Source organism: Boleophthalmus pectinirostris, unplaced genomic scaffold, assembly GCF_026225935.1.
Source record: "Boleophthalmus pectinirostris isolate CB_2022bp ecotype Guang Dong unplaced genomic scaffold, ASM2622593v1 HiC_scaffold_22, whole genome shotgun sequence".
NCBI classification, from domain to species: domain Eukaryota; kingdom Metazoa; phylum Chordata; class Actinopteri; order Gobiiformes; family Gobiidae; genus Boleophthalmus; species Boleophthalmus pectinirostris.
The window spans coordinates 32,433,704-32,461,681 of record NW_026571190.1 but is presented as its reverse complement, the minus strand read 5'-3'; the positions used below and the strand labels follow the sequence as shown (position 1 = coordinate 32,461,681).

At 39.6% G+C, this 27,978-nt stretch overlaps 1 protein-coding gene across 3 annotated transcripts in view; it reads left to right on the top strand.

Annotated features, from left to right (window-relative positions):
- Positions 1 to 27,978, top strand: part of lef1 (lymphoid enhancer-binding factor 1) — a 75,814-nt gene that overhangs the window by 31,131 nt on the left and 16,705 nt on the right. For 2 of the 3 annotated variants that reach the window (XM_055158791.1, XM_055158788.1), the window contains exons 4-10: positions 5,765 to 5,888; positions 11,932 to 12,022; positions 13,458 to 13,577; positions 18,157 to 18,319; positions 20,379 to 20,486; positions 24,342 to 24,390; positions 24,795 to 24,836. In XM_055158791.1, the coding sequence (XP_055014766.1) occupies positions 5,765 to 5,888; positions 11,932 to 12,022; positions 13,458 to 13,577; positions 18,157 to 18,319; positions 20,379 to 20,486; positions 24,342 to 24,390; positions 24,795 to 24,829 (690 nt within the window). In that variant the 3' untranslated portion in view covers positions 24,830 to 24,836. The remainder of the gene's footprint in view (positions 1 to 5,764; positions 5,889 to 11,931; positions 12,023 to 13,457; positions 13,578 to 18,156; positions 18,320 to 20,378; positions 20,487 to 24,341; positions 24,391 to 24,794; positions 24,837 to 27,978) is intronic. The other variant, XM_055158790.1, reaches the window with a different exon arrangement.

Sequence of the window (27,978 nt, the reverse complement as noted above, 5' to 3'; positions counted from 1 at the left end):
AGGACCTATTACTTATTTTCTATTTTATTTTGACTTTTACATATACATTTACAGAATTATGCCTTATTTGACACCAGTCTCTTGCCATTTTTTATTGCTACTTATTTAGAATTTATTATTACCATTTATATTTTTAGTCTTTGTTATTTTTTTGTGATGTATGAGCCACTTTGTCCAAGTTATTTCCCTTGTGCATCAGTAAAGTTTGTCTAAGTCGAAGCCAAAATTGCGAACTGAACGGCCCAGTTTATGTATTAAAAAGTCTCGCTTTTCGTGGACTGAATCTCATAATAAACTTGTCTCGTCCCAGCTCTCGTTTTTTTTACAGTACAATATTCAAATCACCACATTGCAGAAACCTGGAGTAAAACGATTCTGCTGCAGGCTACAGTCTTATTCCCACCAGATCACTAATGCGAGTGAGAGGCGTAGAATAATGTAGGCTAGAATCGTATCATTTAGCTCCTGGTCTGGGCATGTCTCGAGGCCCAGTTTACTCCTCCGAGGGGCTGGGGGGGGGACCATTAAACCTGCGGGATTGAGGTGTGACACTCCCACTCGGATTATCTTGTCACCTCTGGCTCCCGTGACCTGGGCCAAAAGACTCTGCTCACCTGGTGTTAAAAGTCAAGAATGCTTCAAGCTGGAATTGTTATTTATGTGTGACCGTAAACAAAATGGGTCACTGAATAGAAGTATGCGCATATGACTGGACTGTGGAAGGGGCTCTGTTTGAGAAGAAGCCTGAGGGGCGATTTTGTGTCTGAATGTAGGTCACGATAAACGCTGTTTCAACTTATTGTTCAGTACGTGACAGGAATTTGCGGAATATACTTTTAGGTACTACAATGAGATTTAAACTGTCGAAGGCTGAAGTGCATTGTGTAACGTTTCTAATGGAGCGTCCACCACCTCCTTGTCCCCATGGAGATGTTATTGCTTTGTCTGGAATGTTTCACAGTGTGGCATTAATTCTTTCTATCATCATGAAGGCCAAAGTAGACCAAGTTAAAGCTCACATCTGTGGAGAGGCGACCCCGCTCAGGTGGTGTCCACATTACAACGTTTTTTGGTCAAAACGGTGAAGTTTTTATTCGTTTTGGCCTTTTGTCCGCACAAAGCTGGCGTTTCGGGTGGGCGAAAACGATATTTTTTTGAAAACTGGTTCCAGAGTGGAGAAATCTGAGAACACCGGCGTTGTGTTGTCATGTGGAGAAGCAAAACCGTTGCTTTTGGAAACATGATGACGTCCCGACCCCGTCATCGCCACGTGACCAGAAGGACTTTATTTATCTAACTTTACCTTACTTTATTTATCTTTGTAGTATTGTGTGTCCAGTGGCTCCGTTGTCATGTGGCCGTGAATATTTATTGATCCGACACGTGTGTGGATGCAAATTTTTTCCAACCCCCCCCCCAAAAAAAATTGTGGACTGAGCCACAGAGTCAGAACTCCTGTTTTTTGAGGTATTTTTAAGCTATAAAACCACCTGTAATTGAATAAACGTAAGGTAAATTAGTCTTATGCCATACTGTGGAACATTCCAAGCAGAGCAATGACGTATCCATAGAAACAAGACGGTGATGGACCAGCCAACCAAAAAGTTACACAACGCACCTTTTAAGTGTCGTTATTTCTTTATTGCAGTTAATATTTGTTGACAATTTTGTACATTTGAGTACTTTTTTGTGGATAATTCTGCTTTATGGTTTGATTTCAGTATTTTCGTTTATCATCTATGGTATATTTATTTCAGCAATATATTGTGTTCTTTCCCACACTCATAAAAGATTTGTTTTTTTTGTTGTTGTTGTTTTATTTTTTTCTGCCTTCTTGTATCCTAGTCTAGATGTTAATAGGGTTAGGCAAAAAAAAAGTGTTAAAACTTCAGCCTAAACCCCCACAGTCTGTAAAATTAATGACTATATTAATTGACTGAAGAAGAAATAAACTAACTACAGAATGTGTTGAAGAGAGAGGGGCCTGGTTGAACGATGCTTCGTGTTGTTGGAAATCGTTGGGCGCTCTCGTGGTAAACAACATCGGCGCAAGTGTTCTGAGTTTGGCTTTTCCCAGAAGGTGTGGGGTAGGTCCGGGGCGAGTGGTGCCAGTCCGTGAGAGGTTCAAGGAAACTGGGACATTCCAGTCTCCGTGTTTTCAACAGGAGGGACAAAACACGACTTAACACTCAGGCTAACCCCAGCACCCGCCATTATGTTATAAGCACTTACAGATTTAAAGGTGCACTGTGTAACTTTTTGGTTGACAGTCCATCAACTACTTGTTTCTATGGAGATGTCATTGCTCTGGAATGTCCCACGGTATGACATTAAACAGCTCTACCTTACATGTATTTAATTACAGGTGGTTTTATTGCTCTTAAACACCTAAAAAAACATGTATTCTGGCTGTGAGTGGGGTCGCCTCTCCACAGATCTGACCTGTAACTAGATAAAAAAGGTTTAATACCGTACTGTGAAACATTCCAGACAGAGCAATAACATCTCCACGAAGAAAAGCAGGTGGCAGATCCTAGAAAATTCACAGAATGCACCTTAAAGGAATAACTTTTTCACTTTTTAATGATTTGTGTATTCTGTATTTTTTGGTTTTTCATCAGAGAATTTGTTTTGTGATTGTGACAGGCCTTTTGTGAGACATGTGCCATTGAGCTTTGCAGGTGAGGAGAGGTTCAGTGTAGAGACGAGACTGCAAAAAACATCTCTGCACGTTGTAAATAGTAGATTTCAGCATGTCTAAGCGAAACCACACGTGTGAAGTATGTATGTGAGGATTAACCGGTGTACAGTCACTGCTTTGAGTCCGTTTGGGATTTTATGGGAGCAGGTCTGAGTCAGTTTTTTGTGTATTTATTTATGTATTTAGTTTTATTATTTCAAAATGCAACAATACAAAATAATTGATACGTGAGGAAAAGAAAATACGAATAATACACAACATCAAAATACAGTTAGTCCTTTTAGTTGTTGCATTTGAGGCTCGAGTTTGTTAGAAACTCGTAAGTGTAAGAGAAAAAAAATGCAGTAGATTGTGGGAATAAATGTAATTGTTTAGCTGTATCTTTAGTTTAAGGAGCTTTTTGTTGGAGATGTTTTAAAGAAAATGTGTGTAAGTGTCTGTTTGGGTCTGAGTCGTCGTGTTGAGGGTGAAGAGTTGTGCATTAAGAAGTGCTGCAGACTTCTGTCTCAGTATAAGTCCAGAGCCACCCCTCCTCCTCCTCCTCTTCCTCCTCTTCCACCCCTCCTCCTCCTCTTCTACCCCTCCTCCTCCTCCTCCATCCCTCATCTCTCCTTCCCCCGACTCTTGCTCTGTAATGAACTCCCCTTATTCACCAGCTAATGACTGCCTTTGATCTCACGCTTTAGACCTCTGCTCCGCTCCGCTCTGCTCTGCTCTGCCCGCCAGTCTCTCTCTCTCCTTCTCTCTTTCCCTCCCTCTCTTGCTCTCTTTCTTTCTCTCTCCCTCTTTCTTTCTTTCTTTTCTTTTTTCTTTCTCTCTCTCTCTGTTTCTCCCTCTCTTTGTCTGTCTGTTTCTCACTCTGCCTTTCTTTCTTTCTCTTTCTTTTTTCTTTCGCTCTCTCTCTCTGTTTCTCCCTCTCTTTGTCTCTGTCTCTCTCTCTCCTCTGTTTCTCTCTCTCTCCCTATCTCTCCTCTGCCTCCTTTCCTTCTTTCTTTCTCTCTCTTTGTCTCTCTCTCCCCTAGCTCCCCTCTCCCTCCCGCTCTCCCTCTTTCTCTCTCTCTTTCTTTTTTCTTTCTCTCTCTCTTTTTCTCCCTCACTTTGTCTCTGTTTTCTCTCTCCCTATCTCCCCTGTCCCTCCCTTCCTCCCTCTTTCTGTCTTTCTTTCTTTCTCTTTCTCCCTCTCTCTCTCCCTCTTTCTCTCTCTCTTTCTCTTTTTCTCCCTCTTTGTCTCTCTCTCCTTCTCTCCCTTCCTCTTTCTTTCTTTCTTTCTTTCTATTTTTCTCCCTTTCGTTGTTTCTCTCTCCTTCTCTCTTTCTTTTTCTTATTCTCTCTTTTTGTCTCTCTCTCCCTATCTCCTCTATTCCTCCCTCTCTCCCTTTTGTCTTTCTTTATTTCTTTCTCTCTCTCTCTCTCTCTCCTGTTGCTGTGTGCGAGTGTATTTCATGTATTTTTTTTTTTCATCTCTTTTTGTTTTTTTGAACGACAGATTTCCATTTACGTTGATCCAAAATAATCAAACTTCTCAGGCTTTAAAAACATAAAATTCACCTGTTCATTGTTTTAAACTTCGACTTTATTGATCCACAAGGGAAATGATTTGGACACAGTCGCTCACACATCACAACATAATATAACAACAAAGAGTAAAAATAAAATATAAATGTCAATAATAAATCCAAAATAAGTAGCGCAAATGGCAAGAGACGGGTGTTTTATCTTATGACCGTACGAGGGTAAATCTTTACACAACCAAGACTTTCACATGAGACCACCCGTACAGTGGCACCTGTCCCCACCACATGTGACAGGGCACCGAGCCACGCTGCACAAAGACCAGAGGAGCTGAAACTCGCCCCGTCACGACAATCACTGCAACAACTCAACGTTCAGTAAATGAAAGTTGGAACAATTTATTTTTGGGGCTCAATATTTATCATTTGCAGATTTTCTTTGCAGTTTTTTGAGTTTATGAAAAGATATAAGATGTTTTTGTCCACCGATCCGAGTTTAAATCCCGTCAACGTCATTACTTGAGCAAATCGAGTCAAATCCACTGACCCGCAGATGAATGCTGTTGTTGTGTCCTCGGGCAAGACACTTAACCCAACTCGCCTCGGTGTTTGTGTACACCGACGTGTGAATGTGTGGGTGGTTCCTTGACGTAAAGCGCTTCGATTGTCTTAAACGTGGAAAAAGCGTTGTATAAAATTGTAACTATTTAACATTTAAGCCGTAAAAGATACTGTAAGATAATATGCCTTTATTCGTCCCACTGTGGGGAAATTCCAGTGTTGCAACGCACAATTCAAGAACAGCAGGAAAATGGTAACATGCAATCAAACAAGATAATAGATAATGGCTTAAAAATGATTTAAAAATAGACTTAAAAATAGACTCTAATGTAACACGCTGTTTCGGTGGAGCAAAAATATAAAATACCAAAAGAAACTAAAAGGTTGAATTAATACCTTCTACAACTCGTTACAGATGCAAACTAAGAGCTAAAGTCTTTCGTTCTGCTCTTTATTTATTGCAGCCTATGATATTTTAACAATATTGTAGCTTTAGAATAGATTTTGTGGTTCAAATCTGCTTTTTGGCCATTGTGTCAGTGGCGTAAATTAGACTTATTATACTTAAACAAACTTGATAGATCCACAAGGGAAATTATTTGGACACAGTAGCTCACGTATCACAATATAATATAATAACAAAAAGCAAAAATAGCAAGAGACTAGTGTCAAATAAAACATAATTATATAAAGGCACATGTACAGGTGAATATAAATAAAGTAATCAAAATATAAAGTAATACTTCAGGAGCTACTGTGTCCAGCTGCCACTCTCTCAGGTGCTCAGAAAGTCATAATTTTTTAACAATATTGTAGATTTAGAATAGTTTTTGTGGCTTTTTTAAACTCGGCTCTTGGGTTTTTGAGGCAGTGGTATAAATTCAGTATCATCTTTTATCGTCTGTATTTACTTCGGCCATATATCGAACTTCAAAATTAGCTGATCTCATACTAAATGTCAATGTTTTTTTGTTTTTTTTTCTCTCCACAGTCCAACAAAGTCCCAGTGGTGCAGCCGTCCCATGCAGTCCACCCCCTCACACCTCTGATCACTTACAGCGATGAGCACTTCGCACCAGGGCCCCATTCTGGACACCATCAAGACAACAACAAAGGTACAAACAAATGTATAAACAAATAAAATAAACAAAGGAGATTTATGGTCACAGAATTTGAAAAGTTGAAAGTGAAAAATCTGTGTATCGTTCGTTCATTCGTTTTTCAATATAAAAACCAAAAATAAGAAAATGATAAAACAACTGTTCTTCATTATTTGTCTCCAAAACCAAAATAAAAAAAAAGGATAAAGGTTCATTTTTTCAGTTTTCGATTTTGTGTTTAAATGAAGAATGGAAAAAACAGTAAACGACTGTTTGCGTCTACGTGACTTAAACTGTGATACTGGACTGAACCAGGACTGAACCAGGTTTGAGTGACCAGACCGGAACCAGACAAGGATGGAGACCAGGACTGAGACCGGGACCAGGACCAGGAGTGAGACCAGGACTGATACCGGGAACAGGACCAGAACTAAGACCGGGACTGGGACCTGGAACAGACCAGGACTGAGACCAGGACTGAGGCCGGGACCAGACCAGGACCAGACCGTGATTGAGACCGGGACTGAGACCATGACCAGACCAGGACTGAAAACGGTTTAGTCCTGGTTTAGTCCAGTATCACAGTTTAAGTCACGTAAACGGAAATCGGCCGTTATCTGTTTTTTCCCTTATTCGTTTAAACACAAAATCGAAAACTGAAAATACCAAACGTTATCCATTTTTTTCCTTTTTTGTTTTGCAGACAAATAATGAAGAAAACTGTTGCTTTTTCATTTTCTTATTTTTGGTTTTATATTGAAAAAGGAATCAACGAATGATACACAGATTCTGAAAACTTGCAGAATCACATTTTTTTTCCTCTATTTTTAATTCTTCCTACAGTTTTGTCAAATGATTATGACCATTATCAGCCATTTTAAATCAGAATTAAATTGTCAATATTACACTATTTTCTGATCTACTTTATAATATTGTGTCTTCACTTCATCAAAAACAGACCTGGAGTTGTGTTTTGTTTCATTCACACATGTTTAACACACAAACCCTGCAGATTTAGGTTCTTTTTAGTTCTTCTCTCAAACAAAACCGCTCTGTTCCACCTTGTGATGTCATGTGGTGATACAAGAAGGTCTCCACTGTGTTTTTAAACTCCTTCACTAGAATCATTTGGATGATTTCAACCATGGAATTGCCCATCTTTACAAAACAAAAACAAAAGGTTGCTGTAAAGATTTAAACAGAGTAATAATAAAGCGTTACTCAAACGTGTGTGAATGAAACAAAACACAACTCCAGGTTTGTTTTTGGTGAGTTAACAGCGTTATAACATGACTAAAAGCTCACAACAGTAAATTTTCCATAATATAGGACCTTTAACTCCATAGTCCAATTCCTGTTTAAGTATTATCTTGATCGTACAGTTAGCCGGGCATAGGCTCCATCGCTTTTTGCCGCACTGTTACTTTCAAAAACAAGAGTGTGTTTCTGTGTCTCCCTCGATCTCTCTCTGCTCTGCGCCTGAACTCATTTGAAGCCACCTTTGGGACGCTGCGTTTAGCTGAAATGCCCTCTTCTTCTTCTCTGTGCATTCATCTCTAACAGCATCCAGCCCTGCTCCAGTGATGGGAAGAATACTTTGAAAATGTTTTTAGTTGCAGAATACTGAATAGCCGCATTAAAATGTATTTTGTAACATATTCTGATACATGGTCCGATCAGAGTACTGTGTTCTGAATACTTTTAGGCAGAATTACATTTAAATTATTGTGTAAAAATGTAAAATAGTATTAAAGCAGCTCAGCATTTGTTTATCACTGATCAGAGAAGGAAAAATCACACTTGCAAGAGAGGTGTTTTACATTTTTCTCGCTAATTCTGTGCAGTTTGAAGCCTAAATTATGTGATCAAGTATTTGTTTAATTTTAGAAAAGTAATAATATTCTGAATACCACCAAATTAAAAAGTAACTGTACCAGAATACACACTGCAAAAACTAAAATCTAGCCAAGTTAAGATGACTTGAAATAAGAACATTTTATCATGATTTGAGCAAATTTGATGTTTCAATAGAACAAGACTTTTTGTGCTTAAAGTTGCACTTTGTAACTTTTTATTTGGGGGTCGATCACCTGCTTATTTTGACGGATATGTTATTTCTCTGCCTAGAATGTTCCACAGTATGACTTTAAACAGCTCTACTTTACACTTATTCAATTACAGATGTTTTTACTGCTCAAAAATACCTCGAAAAACAGGCTGAGGAGGAGGAGTTCTGACTGTGAGCGTGGTCCCCTCTCCACAGATCTGACCTGTAACTTGGCTTATTTGGTCTTCATGAAGGTCTAAAGCCACACTGTGAAACATTCCAGAGAAAGCAATAACATCTCCATGGAGAAAAGCATTTGACGGAGCCTCCACGAGAAAAAAATATGACAATACATCGTGCTACACTTAAAGTAAAATGCTCTTAATTTAAGTCGTTTTAATTTAAGTAGATGTTGTTTTTGCAGCGCAGTTACTCTAAATTAGCATTCAGAACACGTATATTCTCGGTCCATGTATTCAGTTACTTCTCCTCGCTGCCTTGCCCTGACAGCCGCAGCGAGAGGCTTGAGGATGGGCTTCACAGCTGGAGATCTTTCTGCAACTAGCGCTGAACAGACCTGGGCCCTTTGTGCTCCTTTGTGCTTCCGTCCTGCGTCTTCCTCTCCTCTTTCTTCTCCAAAGTCAAAAAAAAAAAAAAAGAAGACGCATCTGAAGGTTCGCAGAGGCACGCTGAAGATGATGAAGACGAGGCTGGAGCAGATATAAATAACGTTGGGGAACAGAGCGTCAGAGCACATGGCCCGTCAGATGAAGGGAGCGGTGCATGTGAAGAAACTGCTCCATATATGTCAAGGAAAATCAAACGTAAAAGAGATTTCAAGACGGTTGTTTCTCCAGTGAAAGCCTTGTGCAGCACGGCTTAAACCTAAATTGTGGACTTGTTTGTCGTGTAGTACAAATGACAAGGTATAGCCCACTAATTAGTACTTTACATTGACACAGGTTATTTGTTAGTCTTTAATCATGGCGTTATTGAAAGGGGGACAGTGAGGACAAGGAGTTTTGGCTTTAAATCATGTTATAATGTTGTTTTCTATTGTAACAAAAACACATCTCGGCTTGACTCAACCGAATAGTTGTAATTAGCTTCTTTGAGTGTCCAAAAACCACTATATAAGCCTATTATTATTATTATTTTTACTAGAGACAGATGATATATAGCTTGGCCGATATAGCGTGATGATATTTTGACTTTTTAACGTATTGGTGCTTAATCTCCAACACAGGTCGATTTTTTTGTTTTGGTCGATCTGCAGTCTAAAAAATATGCACACAGTTTTATATTAACACTTTAATACGAAGAGATAACTGCACAAAATGTGACTACACAGCTCTTTTAAAGGTTTGTGGTTAAACAAAAGGGGCTTGGTGGAGTTTGTAGTAAATTTAAATTACAAAATTTGGGGGAAAATAATCAAAATCGACCCAAAATATCAGCAGAAATTTTGACAAAGCAGCATCGGCATGAAAAAAAACAAAACAAAACATCTCTATCTCGATCTCTATTTTTTACACTATCAGCTTCATACAAACTACTTTTCAATGCGCTTGCAGATGCAGTCATAGCGCCCTCCGCTGGACTTAAGATTAGCGTTGGGTTTAAACAAACACAGCTCTTTGAGGCTTTGAGGTGATATCAGATGATTTCGAGTTATACTGTAGGAATTATCAGCGTAAATATATCCAATTTTTAGTTTGTAATGGTACAATAATGCAAAATCGACTGAATGTTTTCTGACCATGGAGCGCCCCTAGTGGTGTTTTTGTCTCACTACATCAGAGCTATGCACCGGCGGCCCAGTGAAATCCATGTCCAAACGATCCGGTAGCAGAATTAAGTGTAAATGATTTCCCCAGGCATGTTCCTATGTGTACAGCCGAGCAGAGTTAAGCTGAAGATGCTTAAAACCAAATCTCACTTATTCCTTTTCTTGCTCTCCCTCTCTTTCTCCCTCCCCTCTCTCTCTCTCCATCCCCCTCTTTCTCTCTCCTGCTCTCTCGCTCTCTGGTATCGACCAATGGCGGCTCTCCCTCTCTTAGCGGGCTCAGACTTTGATCTTCTCGCTAATTATGAAAAATAATCATGGATTTTCTCATTAGGAGCTCTAATATGCACAGGGCCGCAACACACCGCAGAAGGTCAGGCAGGGGGTCCTTGCATATTTTACACAATGAACTTTATATTGTATTTTTTAATTTGCGGTGAAGTGCAGTGATTTGTTTGTAGTTTTTGTTTTATTCTCGAGTTGTAAAGGGCCTACATTACACAAAATTGATTCTTGTGAGCTTTAAGCCGTGCTAAAACATGTCACTTCCCCATAAACCTACCTGAACTTTTGTTTTGTTTCATTCACACATGTTTGAGCAACTCTTTATTATTAGTCTGCCTACATCTCCAAAGCTCAACATGCTCTGCTCCACCTTTTGATGCCATGTAATGTTAGTTTTTAAGTTAACAGCGACCTTTACCTTTAGTTCAGTAAGTAAGTAAGTGCATTTTTTTCATTTATATAGCGCTTTTCGCAGACATATGTCACAAAGACGCAATAGAGATCAGCAATTCCAGGGCTGAAATGATCCATATGATTTTAGTCGAGGTGTATGGCATTTAAAAAGAAGAAAAAAGGAAGTTAAACATGTGTGAATGAAACAAAACATAACTCCGGGTGTGTATATGATGAGGAAACATTATAACATAGATCAGAAAATGGCGTAATATGGAGCCTTTAAATGCAGAGTGTTTGAGAGTAGATGTTTTATGCCAACGGGAACATGCAAATTGAGGGAGTGCATAATTGGGCACCTCAGGGTTTTGAGTGACACGGTTAACACGCTGGTCCTCTCCTCACCCTTCACCGTCTCACCCTTCGCCCCCTTCCCTCGTGCCCCCAGGAGGGCCCTAAAGAGTGCGCTGGTGGATTAGTGGGCAGGGGGTAGCGCGCTACGCTGTGAATCCTACGTTGCAACACTGGCTTTTGAGATATAAGCCCCCTGCACGGCCTGGCTCTCAGAGGAGGGAGGCCCTTTAGACCAGAGCCCGGAGAGAAGAGAGGCAGAGGAGCGATACAGAGGCTGGCTCCAACAGGGATTAGACCATGGGGCTAATCTGGAGGCATTTGCCCTGTTTGCTTTGTGCATGTGATTGAGAGCGCACGCTAAAAGATAGTCCCAAATCCGGTGTATTTGTGGATATCGGTAAACCTTACATCATTATAGAACTGCTTATTGAATAAAAATGACAAAAGAAGACAAGATATTTTGGAACCTGTCCCACATCTGAGGTATTTTAATACTGATGGCCTGACCTTCAAACCCAAAAGATGGAGCTTAGTGTCAAGCATCTATCGACACTTCCAAGTCCAAGTCAATCCCTGGTCTAGAGGGACAGTCTCTGTCACAAAGAAACAGCCTCCAAAGGAACTTAAAAGTGTGAGAAGTATCTGCTGTGGCAGAAAGATGAAGAACCTATTTTAGTGGAGGTCAAAGGTCAAAGCAGTATCACATGATGTGTTGATGTTGATGTGATGAGTTTATACTGTACAGTGAATTAGGCAGAAGGCAACTCTGTAGCTCTGTGTGGAACTGCTGCCTTCTGTTCAAAAGAAAGTAGAAAAGTAGAAAAGTTTATCTTGACTCAAGATCCAAGATACAACTTGAATCCACTTGACTGACTTTAAATGCTCTGTATAAATCGATACAGTCTGTAAATGGTGCTGTATACAGAACATTAAACTAAAACAACAGGCCCATTGATGTCTGTGATCACAGCATGTAGCTGTTTTCAAAGTGTTCATCTGTGATTAGATTTGAACTTTTATGCTTTTAACCAGTTCTTTTGCGTCATTATTTTATATAATAATATATAATACACATTAAAGAGAATTTTATCCGTCCAATCAGTCTCTCTGATGAATGTTTTATGTCTCTTTAATGTTATGTTTCATGCTTCCCTTTTGAGCAGCTCTATAACCATGTTGTTGTGTGTTGGCAGGAATGCCCAGGCATCACCCAGGACCAGACATGCCAAACTTCTACTCCCTGTCTCCTGGAGGAGTGGGTCAGATCACACCTCCTCTGGGCTGGTGAGTTCCACACTGCCCCCTGCTGGTGTGAGTGTAGAGGGGCCCACACAGCCTCTGTGTGCCCAGCACATGTCAAACACATCACAGCATACGTGCCCCTGCATAAGCATCTGGTGCTTAACCCCATCAAAGCTCTCTGGAAGCACTTCTCCGTTCAACCGCTCTGTGTGTGTAGAGATGTTTTACTGTAGCCTCTTTCTGTTGGACCTGTTCCCGAAGTCAAATGTTGTCTTTTGTGTCTCCTCGCAACATGGCGGCTCCTCTCCCCTTCCTTTCTACTTTTCCAGCTCTTTTCTGTGATGTTTTTAACACAGAACTGTAGGCATACACTGCGCTCGATCACCTGCTGTCATATATGTAAACCACATATAATCTTCATCACAATATTTAGTCTTTGTAGAGTAGATTTTTCATCAGTTGGGTTCATATGAAACACTCATCCAAGAAAGTTAGAGAATAGCACCAGCCAGTGTATGGAAACCCAAAGCCACAGTCTGATGAGGTGCCTATTTAAACAAACATAATAAGTGGAGCAGAATGGAGAGCAGAGCCACTGATGGACTGATGACAGGAAAGTAGTAAAGACTTAAAGGGTATATAATGACATTTCAATTTCCACTATATTTTCTATCAGTTCCTTATAGAGAATTACAAACAGAGCCACCATAACCCCTCCATTGATCAGAGCCTGGCATAATGAGCTGAAGTGTAAAAAAAACAGCGGAAGGCTTCACATCTGTATAAACACACTTCATTTGGGCTTTTAAAGTGTTTTAGGATGTCATTTTGATGTGGTCTTGTTTCCGACAACGTTTTTACAGGAAAGACGCTGATCAAATGGGATTCAGACGACACAGCTGGATACCATAGTAACCTTATTTTTATACACAAGATTTTTTTTTTTTTTTACTGGTTTTAAACATGGTACAATTTCCATATTAACTTATCTACATCTTCAATTCGAGTGGATGTAGATTGTGTCTCTGTAGGTACAAGTATAGGCAATTTTGACAAACATCTTGCCATATTTTCATCTTTTTGTAGCAGAAATAAGATAATATTTGTGCAATTGATCAAAAATGTGCAAAAACTGAAAAAAAGTAGCGTGTTTTGGTTAAATTGTTTGAATCATGTGAATGAACAGTAAAATTAAACACTGAAATGTAGAAATATCACCGTATATTCTAGTCAGAAAATGAAATAAAAATTGACAATGACTTAAAAAGTTAAGCAAGTCCTGGTTTAGTTTTTGATTATAACATTTCAGTTCTTATTTATAATTACTTTTTACAGCTTTTACAACTCTTTTTATTTTGATTTTGGACAATATACGCCCAATATAACTTGTAATTTCTGCTCATTTCTCAAGCCAAAGTGCTGATAACTGATTTCTTGGTATCTAATCAAAGCTTGTGTCGTCTCCTGTTGTTTCCAGGTTTTCTCACCACATGGTCCCCGGCCCCCCTGGTCCTCAGGCGACAGGGATCCCCCACCCGGCCATCGTCAACCCACAGATTAAACACGAGCCGCCCCACGAAACAGACCTCATGCACATGTAAGTCCAGCCTCTTCACAGCTGTATCCCAGGGTTTGTTGTTGTGGTTGTTTTTAGTTTAATGACCTGTAGGGATGTAACAATAATCGAAATACTGTGATATTGTATTGTCAAAAGTCACAATAATATTGTGGACTGTCACAATATATCGAATTACAAGTTCCTTTGCTTAAATGCATGGTTTTATAGTAGTAACAGCTAATAAACATAGGGAACTACATATCCCATGATTCATTTCAGAGCAAACAACATGAAGAGATATGTTTTTTACTTGAATTCTTGGGATTATGATGGAAATAATTCACACCAAAATCTTTTCAAGGTATTTTAAAAGCAAAAAAGTCTTCAAAATATCGCAATAAATATCGTACTGTGAGATCTGGATATCGTTACATCCCTAGTGACCAGTCATATACCGTTTTGACAAGAGGTAATGGGATTCCCAGACCAGAATCCAGAAGGGACTAGAACCTGACCGTAGAGCGTGGAAAAAGTCTAAACTTGAGATGACCCAACCACAGCTGTCTTTGTAAAGTTTTGTCAGATCTGCTCAGATAAGTAAAATAAGAAATTTAACTTGACATAACATTCCATTTTTTTATGTGACAGCTACAGTTTTTACAAGTGTATGTGACAAGTTTGTGTTTGTGTGTGTGTGTGTGTGTGTGTGTGACATTTGTGTAGTTTCATACACAAAAAAAGAAGATATAGAGCAGGGGTGTCAAACTCAAAACCACAGAGGGCTAAAATTAAAAACTGGGACTAAGTCATGGGCCAAACTAAATATTTATTGAAAAATTTCACCAGCATCTGCATGTTTTCTCTTCTTTCGAGATATGCAATGTTAAATCTTTTCTTATTATAATAAATGTTTAATAATAACAGTTTTGCTTAAAAATTGAATCCAGAACAAGCATAATATACAACAACAACAACACAATTTTAAATAAATAATGTCTCTATAGCCTATCTGTAGCTTTTGAACTCTTTTTAAATGTTTTTTTTTTTTTTTTTTTACACATCAGCAACCAGTTAAAATACACCAACTTATTTGCAAAGCCTTCTGGGATTCGTAGTATTTGATATGGGCCGTATGATGGGCCAAATATTATTTTATCGCGGACCAAATTTGGCTCCCGTGCCTGAGTTTGACATGTCTGATACAGAGAATATAAATGGCGAAGGAAAACAAAAAAAGTGCAGTGCTGTTATTTGACCACTAGTTGGTCACGGTCGTACAGACTCTGTAGCTCTGTTGGAGGCCTGTTCTCAGCTCTTTGATTCAGGAGATAAGCAGCAAGAGCCCACATTGCACTGATAAGGGCCCTGCCTCATTTGGCCTCCGGGAGCACTGCACACTTACCCAGCACCAGATCGACGCTGTAGATTAGCCAAGGATGAGCAAATATCTTCAAGTACGTGTACGGAGAAACCCAAAGTGGCTATCTCTGATTTCAATTCATGTCCCGTCCACACATCAACACTGTTCCTATTACACAAGTTATTAGAAAGTAGGTTAGAAGTGCGATGGCGTAGCTCAGAGGAATCAGTTGTGTAGAATTTGATGATGTTATAATTTTAGATGGAGAGCAGAGACCTACATAACTTCAGTGGATATTTACAGTTTTTTTTAAAGAAATCACCAAAACTATGATTGACAAATGTTGTTTAAAGGAGCATTGTGCAAGTTTTCTGGTGCAGCGTTCGTCAAATGCTTTTTTCCATGGAGATGTTGTTGCTTTATCTGGAATGTTTCACAGTTTAGCATTAAGCTTTTCTTTTTTCATGGAGACCAAACCATACCAAGTTTCTGGCGTTAAAGGTGCATTGTGTCAAGGATGTGCAATGAATCGAATTTTGATCTCGATTTTGATTTCGTGTGTCGATTTCCAAACTCATATAATCGAGTTGAAACCGTTTAAAGCTTAACAAAGTTTATTTTGGGATATTTTTTATATAAGTAAGTATATTATTTAATTTTTTTAAACACAGAGCGGGGGTCTCCAACCTTTTACCCCCAGTGAGCTACTTCTAAAAACCCTAAGTGGCAGAGAGCTACTCCTTTTAGATGTTGCACGAAATTGGGCTGATATAACTTCCTTTAGATGGGGTGTATTTGGATGTCTATAAACATAAACCATAAATCACTCTATCTGTGCACAATATTAGACATTTACTAAATTATTCAGTGTAATATGTTTAACTCCTACAGTTTTTAGGGAGCGTCTTGGAATGGGGTGGCGAGTTGGAGACCCCTGATTTAGAGATTGTAAAACAGCTGAATATATATAACTTATTTTGGATACATTTATGTTTTTCTATGCCTTATTTCATGTTCGAAGTATATTTTATTTATTTTATGTTTGATACATCACAAAACTGCTCAAAGGCACATCTTTATTAGTCTGTATTTATTTAAAAATTGAAAGTTTTGCATAAATTATCAATAACAAAGTGTTTTTTTGAGAGAGAGAAATGCTGAATTAATGCATCGTGTAGCTAAAAAATAATCGTTTGAATAATCATGATTTCAATATTGACCAAAATAATCGTGATAATGATTTTTTCCATAATCGAGCAGCTCTACATTGTGTAACTTTTCTGGTTGTCTCTATGGAGATGTCATTGCTCTGCCTGGAATGTTCCACAGTATGACATTGAACAGGTTTACCTCACATTTATTCAATTACAGGTGGTTTTACTTGCCTCTCCACAGATCTAACCTGTAACTTGCATGCAGATAGAAAGGTTTAATACAATACTGTGAAACTTTCCAGACAAAGAAACCACATCTCCATGGAGAGAAGGATTTGAGAGACCCTCCACCAGAAAAGTTACACAATGCACCTTTAAACAACACATTCCAGCCTGACCAACAGTGATTCTAGAAAATACTGCAGAGGTGAAGGTTTGGTTGCCATTACTGGTGAAGTAATCTCTCCACATGACTGAACAACTGCACATGATTAAAGAGTTGGGACCTGAGCCCATATCGTGGCAATCCCTCTCACGCTGCCGCACGATTGGCCAACAGCTACCAGACCCCCGTGTGTGTGTGTGTCGCCATCACGACTCCGCAGTTTTTCCCCTCGCTCTTTTGCCCATTTTCTCATTCGTTTCATCCTCTGAGGTCTGAGGGCCAGCTCCAACTTGTCATCCCAAAAACGAAACTCGAAAAAGATCTGGCCTTTTCTGTGGTCGGCCCCAAACTTTTGGAACGCTTCCCCCCCCCCCCTCACACTAAGCCTGTCCCCTTCCACTGATGCTTTTAAAGGTGCACTGTGTAATGTTTCAGTTGGGGGGTTGGTCACCTTCTTGTTTCTATTGATATGTCAGTCCTCTGCTTGGAATGTTTCATAGTATGACATTAAACAGCTCTACTTTACATTTATTAAATTATAGGTGGCTTTATGGCTCAAAAGTACCAAGAAAAACAAGCATTCTGACTGTGAGCAGGGCTGCCTCACCACAGATCTGACCTGTAACTTAGGCTATGTTCAGACTGCAACCTGAAGTGACCCAAATCTGATTTTTTTCACCCCTATGTGACCTGTATCTGATCTTTTAATGACAGTCTGAACGACATAGATCTGATTTTTAAAAATGTGACCCAGGCCACTTGGATATGTGCTCCTAAAACCGATACATATCTGATCTTTTGACACGTGACTTCAGTCTGAACGGCCAGGTCGCATTCATCCCACCTACAACATCAGGCTCTGAGTCTAGTCCGTGGAGGGAAAGCGAGGCTAGCGAGTTTATTAATATTTGGGGGGTTCCGCTGTATTCAGGCCAAATTGGAGGGGTCTTATCGGAACCAGGTGGTTTTTTGAAGTGACTGTCATCGAGCGCGGCTACAGGCGGTCCTGGCTCTAATGTCCATGAAAAATAAAAAGCCTGTGAGCCAAATACAAGGAGGCTAAAGAGTCAAACAAACAAAGCGGCCGTGGAAGTGTAACCTGTCCATTTTACGAAGAACTGGACCGTATTTTGGGAGACAAGCCCAGAGTTTAGGCGACTTCCGTAAACACTGAGCACGCTCGCTGCATGTGACGTCGTTGTGTCCTCCAATGCTCATGCGGGACACTTTTGGGGCATTTAAAGTTCGTGCTAGAGATCACATACAAGTCACATTCAATTGGAAATGTGAACGACCTCTCAAAAAAAATCCAACTTGAGCATTAAGTCCTGCAGTCTGAATGTAGCCTTAGTCTACTTTGGTCTCTAATGATGGAAAGGTTTAATGCCATACTGTGAAACATTCCAGACATAGTAATAACATCTCCATGGAGAAAAGCAGATGACCCTCCACCTGAAAAGTTACACAATGCACCTTGGTCCTCTGCCATAGAAAAATAGAAAATCAAATTGATAAAAGATGGCAAATTTTAATATTTTGTAAGTGTTTTTATTGACTTGCTTATTTATTTTTTATGCTTGATTTTATTTGATGTGTTAATTTGTATTGTGTCTACTCTGTGCAGCACTTTGGAGATTTTGTGTTACTAAAATGTGCAAATAAAGTTGGATTGGATTGTGTTAAAACTCATCTGGCTCTGCTCTGTCTTTTCATGTGCAGGAAATCTCAGCATGACCAGAGAAAGGAGCAGGAGCCCAAAAGACCGCACATCAAGAAGCCTCTAAACGCCTTCATGCTCTACATGAAAGAAATGCGCGCCAACGTGGTGGCTGAATGCACGCTAAAAGAAAGCGCCGCCATCAATCAGATCTTAGGACGAAGGGTAGGTCACGGCATCAAAACAGGCATCAGAAATCAAAACACAACACACACACACACACACTTTGGGATAGGCCACCTTTCCGAGTCCAATTAGATAAGAAAGTACACAGGATCACTCTCCTTATTAACATACTCCCTTCTCTGAACAACTTGTGATTATGAGCTTACTGATGACTCCAGCCAATTAGTTCTCATGCAGTAACACAGATACAGACTGCATAGCTAACTGACACTTAATCAAATTGGCTTTAATAAAACATGCCTGGATAATGGCACGGTTGGAAATGACAAAATTTGTTCCTTTTGAGGATTGGGGAAAGAGTGGAACCACAGAGCCATGTTTAAAAGCCCTAACGAACCGAGCAGGCGGTTTGAGGCAGCCAGCCACAGCAAAGCGTAGTTTGTGGCCTGCATAGAGTAATTGCTCGCTGACATAGTTTGAATAAAAGGAACGGCTAAATTGGAACCAGTGTTTTGATATGAAATCAAAGTTTTTCCTCGCTCCCTCTCTCTTTCTCTCCCTTTCTTGTACTTGCTAATCTCTTCATCATGTTTCCCCCCCATCTTTGTTTCGCTTTCATCCTGCTCCCCACGTTTTTTTTGTTTTTTTTCTTTTTACTGAAAGCTAGGAAGTTAGATCTTTTCCCATCTTAAAGGGCCCATATTACGCTATTTTTTAATCTAAGTTGTAATGTTTTCTCATCACAAATGTATCTGGAGTTGTTGTTTTTTTTCATTCACACATGTTTAACAAACAAATCCTGCATATTTCCAATGAGTTCTTCTCTCAAACAAACAAAAAAAAACAACTCTGTTCCACTTTGTGATCATGTGGCAATACAGGAAGTGCTCCACTGTGTTTTTAAACTCCATACGAGGGATGTAATAATAACCAAAATATCGTGATATCGTATCGTCAAAGTTCTCACAATAATATCGTGGACCATCACAATATATCGAACTACAAGTCTCTTTGCTTAAATTAAGAGTTATGGTGCAGCAATAGCTAAAAAAAATATAAAGGGAACTACATAGACCATGATCCTTTGTTCCATTTCAGTGAAAACTACATGAAGAAATAACAGTTCTAAGCACTTTTAAGTTTTAGTTCTTTGGATTAAGTCTTGTCAAATATATTATTGGATATTGTTACATTCCTAATCGTGAGCCTCTCCACCATAGCATGAGTTTTCACAAGATATTGCAATAAATATCGTACTAAATATCATACCGTGAGGTTGATATCGTGACAATATCGTATCATGAGACTTGGATATCGATACATCCCTACTCCACACACCTTTACTAGAATCATTTGGATATTTTCAACCCTGGAATTGCCAATCTTCCTAAACTAATTGTAAAATGCAGGTGTTAACTTAAACTACCACGTCATGACCAGAGTTGGGTATCATTAAGATGTTGCCGATACGATACATACCTCAATACAATGCACTTTCGATTCGATACGATATATTTCAAATCGATTCGGTACTGTTCAATAAAAAATAAAGGCTAAATCAAGTCTATGATACTAAAAATCTTTGTTAAACCACTTCTTGTGCAAAAATTCATTTGAAACACCAACATTTTAATCATCAAAACAGTGAAAATGTCAAGTTAAACAACAAAACTGTAGCTCTGTAACAAAATAATTGAGTAAAATTTACCAAAAAATACTCCTGGTGATATATCGATACAGCAGCCCACGATATCAATACTGTATCAATACATTAAACAATACGATATATTGATATTTTAATATTTTGATATTTTTGCACTCCCCTAATCATGAAGGTTGAACAGAGCATTTTGAGCTTCGGAAATGACAGATTAATAACAAAAATTTACTCAAACATGTGTGAATGAAACAGAACACAACTCCCAAGTATGTTTTTGAGGAAGTAAAACATATAACACGGCTTAAAGCTCACAAAGAGTCAAAATTCGCGCAATATATGCCCTTTAAACAAAACACAAACAGCAGCACACTTCTCTAATTAAACTATACATGACTGCAATTGACCTTATGCCATTTCTCCCTCCATATACTGACACAGTGGCATGCTTTATCTCGGGAAGAGCAAGCTAAATATTATGAGTTAGCCCGCAAGGAACGGCAGCTCCACATGCAACTGTACCCAGGCTGGTCCGCACGAGACAACTATGTAAGTACCAAAAGAACAGACTGAGGAGGTGCCGGCGTGTGTGTGACGCGTGTGTATGCCCGTCCTGAATGTGTGAATGTCTGTTTTATATTCCTGAAAATAATGGTACACTGTGTCCACCTGAGCTACATGCTAATAAGACCCATTTTAGACACTCTGTTTTTGGACTAATGTGTAATTCATAACACTGGCTATTATTCCCAGTAAAATGGATTGTAGTGTTATGGACATTATTATTGGCAGTGAGCGAAAATTGCCCGGTAATGCTATGCTCGTCTTTGATGTTCCATATCGGTAGATGCATGAGTAGCGGTGGCCACCTCTACTCTCCCAGCTGCCCGTTCTGTTTGTAAATGCGGGAGTTTTAGCTGGATTTAAAGGTGCACTGTGGAGCTTTTCTGGCGGAGGGCGCGCCACCTGTTTGTCTTCAGGGAGATGTTAATGTTTTGGTATGACTTTAAACACGTACATCTCGCGCTTATTCATTACGGGTGATTCTGTTGCTCAAAAATACAATCATTCCTTTTGTAAATAGGGACGGTTCTCCACAGATCTGAATCGTAATGTAGCGTACTGCTGTAAACTGCTTGTGCACTGCAAAAAACTAAAATCTAGCCAAGTTAAGATCGCTTAAATTGACAAAGTTTGACCATGATTTGAGTAAATTTCACTTGACAAGTAAAATTATCTGACTTTTTGTACTTAAAATATGAAAATACATCTTGTTGCACTTAAGATAAGAAAAGCAACTACTTTTTACACTAAAAATAAGACAAAATAACAAAATCTAATGTTGCTTGAATTAAGAAAAACACACTTATTCCACTGGTAGATAATTTTATTTGTCAAGTTGAATCGACTCAAATAAAATAAAATGATCTTAATTTAAGTCATTTTAACTTACCTAGATATTGATTTTTGCAGTGTGATAGATGGTTTAATCTGTACTGTGGAACATTCTAGACAAAGCAATCACATTTCCATGGAGACAAGCAGATGGAGGGCCTTTCACTAGAAATTTTACGCAGTGTACCTTTTCTGCTGTGGGTCCATCACCTGCTTGTCTCCATGGAGATGTGTCTAGAATGTTCCACAGTACAGCCATAAGCTTATGAATCTCCATGGAGACGTGCAAGCCAGATTACAGGTTAGGTTTGTGGAGAGGCGATCCCACTCACAGGAAGAGTGGAAGTTTCCAAAGACATTTTTAAGCAATAAATAACACCTGTAGTTGAATAAATGTAAGACAGATTAGATTAAAGCCATACTGTGGACAATTTAAACCAAAGCATTAACATCTCCATGGAGACAAACAGGTTGAGGACCCCCTCCTGAAAGGTTACACAGTGCAGCTTTCAGATGAACTGTTGTATGTTATGTTATAAACCTGTGCTGAGTAGGCCTGTCACGATAAATACTATATTGACTTATCATTCAGTGTATGAAAACAGTATTTTTTGGGGGTCGATAATCATTATGTTTATATTTTCTTTGCACTACTGGAAAAAAAACAAAAAAAACAATTTCTAGCTACATTAAAATGACTTAAATTAAGAACATTTTACTTTATTTGAGTCGATTCAACTTGACAAGTAAAATTATCTACCAATGGGACAAGTTTATTTTAAAATCATGCCTATTGGAAACAACAGCAATAACAGGACTTTATCATTCCCAGTGTATAATTACTTAATTCTACTAAGTTGTACCTCATCTATGTTTTTGAGTTACGCTCAATTATACCCACAATAGTTCCCTTTAATTTAAAAAAAAAAAAGAAAAGTTAAAATTACTCAAAAAGAAGAACATGTTACATCAACTTGACATAATTAAGTTAGTAGGACTTTTTCTAAAACTTTGAGTATACACAACTTAATCTATTTAATTACTTTGAACGTTCAGGTTTACAGTGTTTTCTTAGTTCAAGCTAAATCAGATATTATTTCTGATTTAAGTGTGGCAAGATGTATTTTCATATTTTAAGTACAAAAATTCTTGTTCCACTGGCAGATCATTTTACTTGTCAAATGAAATTTACTTAAATCATGATAAAACTTTTTAAATTCAAGTCATCTTAACTTGGTTAGATTTTGGTGTTTTGCAGTGCAGTACTGGGAAATTCTGGGTTATTTTTTAGCCATTATGATAAGATTTAAGCCATAAAAGGTTAAATTAATAACTTCTATGACTGATTACAGGTGGAAATGAACTAGTATAGTGTTTCATTCTGTTATTTATTTATTACAGCGCATGTTTAAAGAACAATAATGTAGATTTAGAATACTTTTTGTGATTTAAATTTGCTCTTGAGTTATTGTGTGTTTCAATTGTATCGTTTATCATCTGTATTTATTTCAATAACATATAGTACTGTAATATTTATCGTTATGGTGACAGGCCTAGCGTTGAGAATGTGTTGTGTATGTTGAGAGAGAGAGCACCCGCCTGTGTTAAAAGTGTGGCTCCAGCACTCACATTCACTCCACCACCAAGTGCTTTGTGGTGTTTATCTGCTCCCCTCGGACACTGGCAGCACCCTCCTCCTTTCGCCTCCTCCACTCCGGCCCGGGCGCGTCGCTAAGGGAGACCGCTACAGGGATGTGCTGTTTTTAAAGGTGCATTGTGTAACTTTTCTGGTGGAGAGTATGTCAAATGCTTTTCTTCTTGGAAATGTTATTGCTTTGTCTGGAATGTTTTACAGTCACAGTATGGTATTAAACCTTTTTACCTTCATGGACATCAAAATAAGCCAAGTTATAAGTCAGATCTGTGGAGAGGCGACCCCGCTCACAGTCAGAATGCCTTTTTTATAGGTGTTTTTGAGCTTTAAAGCCACTTGTAATTGAATAAATGTAACATAGAGCTGTTTAATGTCATACTGTGGGTTATTTCAGGCTGAGCAATGACATATCCATAGAAACAAGCAGGTGACGGACCCAACCAGTAAAGTTACACAGTGCAGCTTTAAGTCACTGTACACTGTCACAGCCTCTGACAGTCCGCCCAGCTTCCTCACATTTCAGCTTTGCACTACGCACACATCTGATGAGGAAGAAGCCGCTCTTGGCACTCGTAAAGATAAAGGCAAACGGTAACATGTAGTAAACAGAGCCACAGACCCCGCCCACAAACCCGTGTGACTACAGCGGTGCACGATGCCTGGAAACACTAGAATAGCTCCTTGGCACAGAGAGCACAGCGTTTATAGTGGTGCCTCTCTCCTCCTTTCTCTCTCCCACTCCAGTCGCTCCTCTTGCTGTCTACCGCGGCAGTAGAACGCAGATTAGCTCATGAATAAGTGGATTAACAGACTTTGCAGCAGGAACCCAAAGTGCTGCTCATATTTGACTAGAACGACTCTACGCTGCTATCTATACCTATAGTCTCCCCCCGGGGGGTTTAGCATAAGCTATAAATCCTTACCCACTCCCACCACCACTGGAGAGGAGTGGGGCTCTTCACTGCCATTGAGCCAGGCTAGACTAATTACAGTGAACATTTTTAATTACACTCAATGTTAATGTTTGTCATTAAGGGGACTTCAAAGGTGGTAGTGGTGGTGAGGAAATCTGACACACCGGTTACAACAGCGGAGCCATTTCAGTGTATGACGCTCTCTCCAAAAACAGAGAGGCAGAGAAATACCCCAGCACCATTATACCACTTATGTAAGAGCAGTCCCAGGCCTGGTCCTCAGCGGGGCATTTTGGGCTGGAGTGCGGAGTGCCCGGAGGTTGCTGGTTAGATGCCCAGCAGGGGATGAGTGAACATGGCAGCCAGCAGCTGGTTATCTGAGTGGTCTAGTGAGCGTGAGTGCTGGAGCCACACTTTATGCGTTCCTTTTTATATTTCTAGGGGAAGAAGAAGAAGCGGAAGAGGGAGAAGATGCAGGAAACAGCCACGGGTAAGCACCATCTTCACAGTCCTTTTCCAGTCTGTGATGCTAAAACTAACACTGTCATCCACATTACTAACCTACAGTAATCTCATGCACTTTTTAAAATCTCTTTCCTTTTCTCCTCTAACATCCCCTCTCCACATATTACACCTACTTTGGGATTAGTCTGTCCATTCTATAGACTAGACTACTTACTGATTCTGGGCTTTCTCTACTCGTTCGTTTGCTTGCCTCTCTGTAGTATGTCTTTCTGCTGACCTTGTTTATCTGTGCTTTTTGAGCCAACTCTCAGCACTGCAACTGTAATCCATGAACAAAAAAAAGCAAAAAAAAAAAGCTAGTAACCATACGTACTTAACTTGCCGACCAGATCTATTTAAGTATTTTAAAAAAGATGCAATTTTCTGCAGGTACAGGCCAGAGAATGAAAACGGCGTACATCTGAGAATATGGTAAGACAAAACTCTACCCCCTTCCTGTCTGGTCTGGTTCAGTTTCTGTCAAGTCTGTTAAAAGTGCTAAAGACTGCCTTAAGAGTTTGTACCCACAGACTAATCCTAAAGAGGTCCACCCCAACCTCACCATAGTCATTGTGTCAGTGGTGTTAAGGCCTGAAGAGGGATTGAGTCTGTTCAATGACCTCTGCACAATGGGCCTGGATTTGTGGCGTGAGTGTGTGTGTGTGCAGATGTGCGTGTGGTTTACGTGCGTGTTCGTGTGAGCGTGTGTGTGTGTCAAATCGCTCCTCTCAGAACTCGCTTAGTGCCGGTGGATGAAGGATCAGATGGTGTGTCAGCAATTTGCGGCTTCTTTCCCTATTTTCACGTGTTACAAATTCGCCCAAACAAAGGGGGTTCTGAGAAAACTGCTCTATAAATCGGACAGCTCTTCTTGTCAGGTTTGTAAACGTGGACTAAATAATACATCTGAAAGCGTTTTTTAAAGACTTGTGCGTAGGCTGAGACGTCTGCCTGCTCCATATGGACCACATGTGTCTGTCTGTGCATTTTGAGGAGCAGAGCACAAACTAGCAGCTTGTTCGGTGCAGAAGGAAGGCTAATGAGATGCTATAGCGTAATAAGATTTCATGCTTTCTGCGGGTTTGGGTTGTCTATAATGCCCTCATAACAAAGGCACTGGCGGTTGTTATTTATGACATGTGAGAGACATATATGATCCCAGTGACATGTCAGGGCCTCGCTGAACCGTCAGCTTCTCTGTTTTTTTGTCCATAGAGGGATTAGCGCTTCTTGCTGTGTGGCAGAGGCAGCTCCATTTTCTATATTTCAATCCTTCTTCACTTACATCTCCCATCTCAGCCCTCCTCGCGCTCCCCTGTGAGAGAGCTAGCATCCTGTTATTCCGCTCCCTTTCGACACCAGAAACTCGGGCAGATGTGACAAATCTGTTCTTATGTTGAAATCGCCCAAAGCAGACAAAGGTTTTCCACTTGATCGATTCCTGACCCATTGGCTCTCCCTGAACCCAAAATTGCCCCGCTTTGGCTTTTCCTTTCGCCCAGTTTTTGTGGCCGCTGTGGGTTTTCAAAGCGTGGAAAGATCGGCGCTAAAAAGCACTTTATCTCTGATCCAATAATTAGCAGCTCCTAGCCGCAGCGGGATGGACACCCTTGCTGATTCTCAGTGACAGCCTTAAACTAATATGCATAATACCGAGGATACTGCCACAACTCCCCAAGCCCTCAATTTATGCAGATCCCAAGAGCTGGATTGAGGTTAGCTCGGTGTAGACGCCAAAAAACATCTCTAAATGAACTCGTTTGTCTATTTCTTTTCATGTGCACTGGCCTCTCCCCCATCTGTCGCTCCCATGTTTGTGAAACCTGAGAGACAATTCACTAATGCCTTCATTAACACAGAGAAAATGTGTTCTGCGTCTATTTCCAATTGTTAAAAAAAGAAAAGAAAATCAACTCAAGACAACTTTTTGGTACCAGAATTGATTGGTTTCTGGATTGCTTTGGAGTCGCCGCTATTGTTATTTTTCACTGTGGATTTTTTGTGATCTGAGTGTACAGAGTGTCAGTCGTACGAGATGCAGACTTCGCTCAAACAAATGTTCCCACAAGTGTAAGGAAAAAGTCCCCATGTTAAAAAAAAAGTATTGTTCCATCTGTCATGTACTGAGCGATAAGCAGTGATGCACCAATGTGGCTTTTTCAGTTTTGACACCGATTTCGATACTATAGCTTTAATTATCTACCCATACCCGATATTTACTGATACCAGAGACTGAAAATAGTGTTCCTTTTCTTTTAAACACAAATAAAATAAGACAGAACTGATCCAAATGTGTTATGTAGCTGTTTTGATCTCTCAAGTAACTACAGAGCAGCTTTATATAGAAATTCTGACATTATGAGACTTTCTGGGACAACTACAAGCTGTAAATAGTGTTATTACTTCAATATATATGTCCAGTTAGGTTTGGCTGTTTTTTTTAAAATCTTTAGATAAACTTGTTTTACAGATTTGAGAGTGTCGGTCCCACGTTTCACATTTCATTAATTGCCACTCTACACAAAAGTCACACATTAAAAAACACAATTATAATAAAGTGTAACAGTGCTCCAGCGCAGAATGGTTTTGGTCCACAAATAATTAATTCATTAATTACACTTGGCTAAAAAAATTACAATAAATACTAAATATATAAAAACAGGACTTTGCAAGACAGAGTATGTGATTAAAATATAATAATAAAATTGATAAATAAATAGATTACAGCTTCATTTGCGCTATAAGAGCTGGAACAAAGCTCTTCCAGGGATATTGGAAGCAGATATTCGATCGAGCAAATTTTCTGTATTGGTGTTGATATTTGGTGCCAACATCAGATCAGTGCGTCCCTAGTTAAAAGTCAATATAGTAATTATCATGACAGACCTAACCAGCTGTGATTTGTTCAAAAAGACCGAAGCGGAACAGTACTTTATGACTCCATGTTGGTTTTCTCCCTCGTCTTAAACATGTCAAACCCTGGGCCTGCCACACAGCCGCCTCTCACCACAGCGGAGCCGAAGCCATTACTCTAACACACTGAAATTAGGGTCCCTGTGTCTCGCCCTCATCACTTCACTCCTCTCCCCTTTAAGTTCAATCTCTCCTAACACTCCTCTTTTTGTAGTTGTACAGTCCCATTTCACTCTCCAGCCCCTCACTTCCTCTCGCTGTGAGTCTTTTGTCTGACTAAGCACACTGATTCACTGCCTTTGAGATGGTTATCTGGCCGAGACACACACACATGCCCCCTAGGCCTTCTCCCAGTGCACATTTCTCTCACAGAGGGAGACGCGCCGCTCAACAAAGGTGGCTTTTTAATCCAGTTCACGAAGAGCTGAGAGTTGCAAATAGTGGCAAAATGTCATAAAAGTTGCTGGTTGTGAGTCACCTCTCATGAAAGAGCCTTTGTCGGCATGCAAAGTAGATCTTTACGAGCCACTTAAAGCAACAGCTTTTATATTGAATCATGCACTGCAAAAACTAAAATCTAGCCAAGTTGAGATCACTTGAATTAAGAAAATTGTATCATGACTTGACAAGTCACACTTGACAAGTAAAATGATCTTAGCCA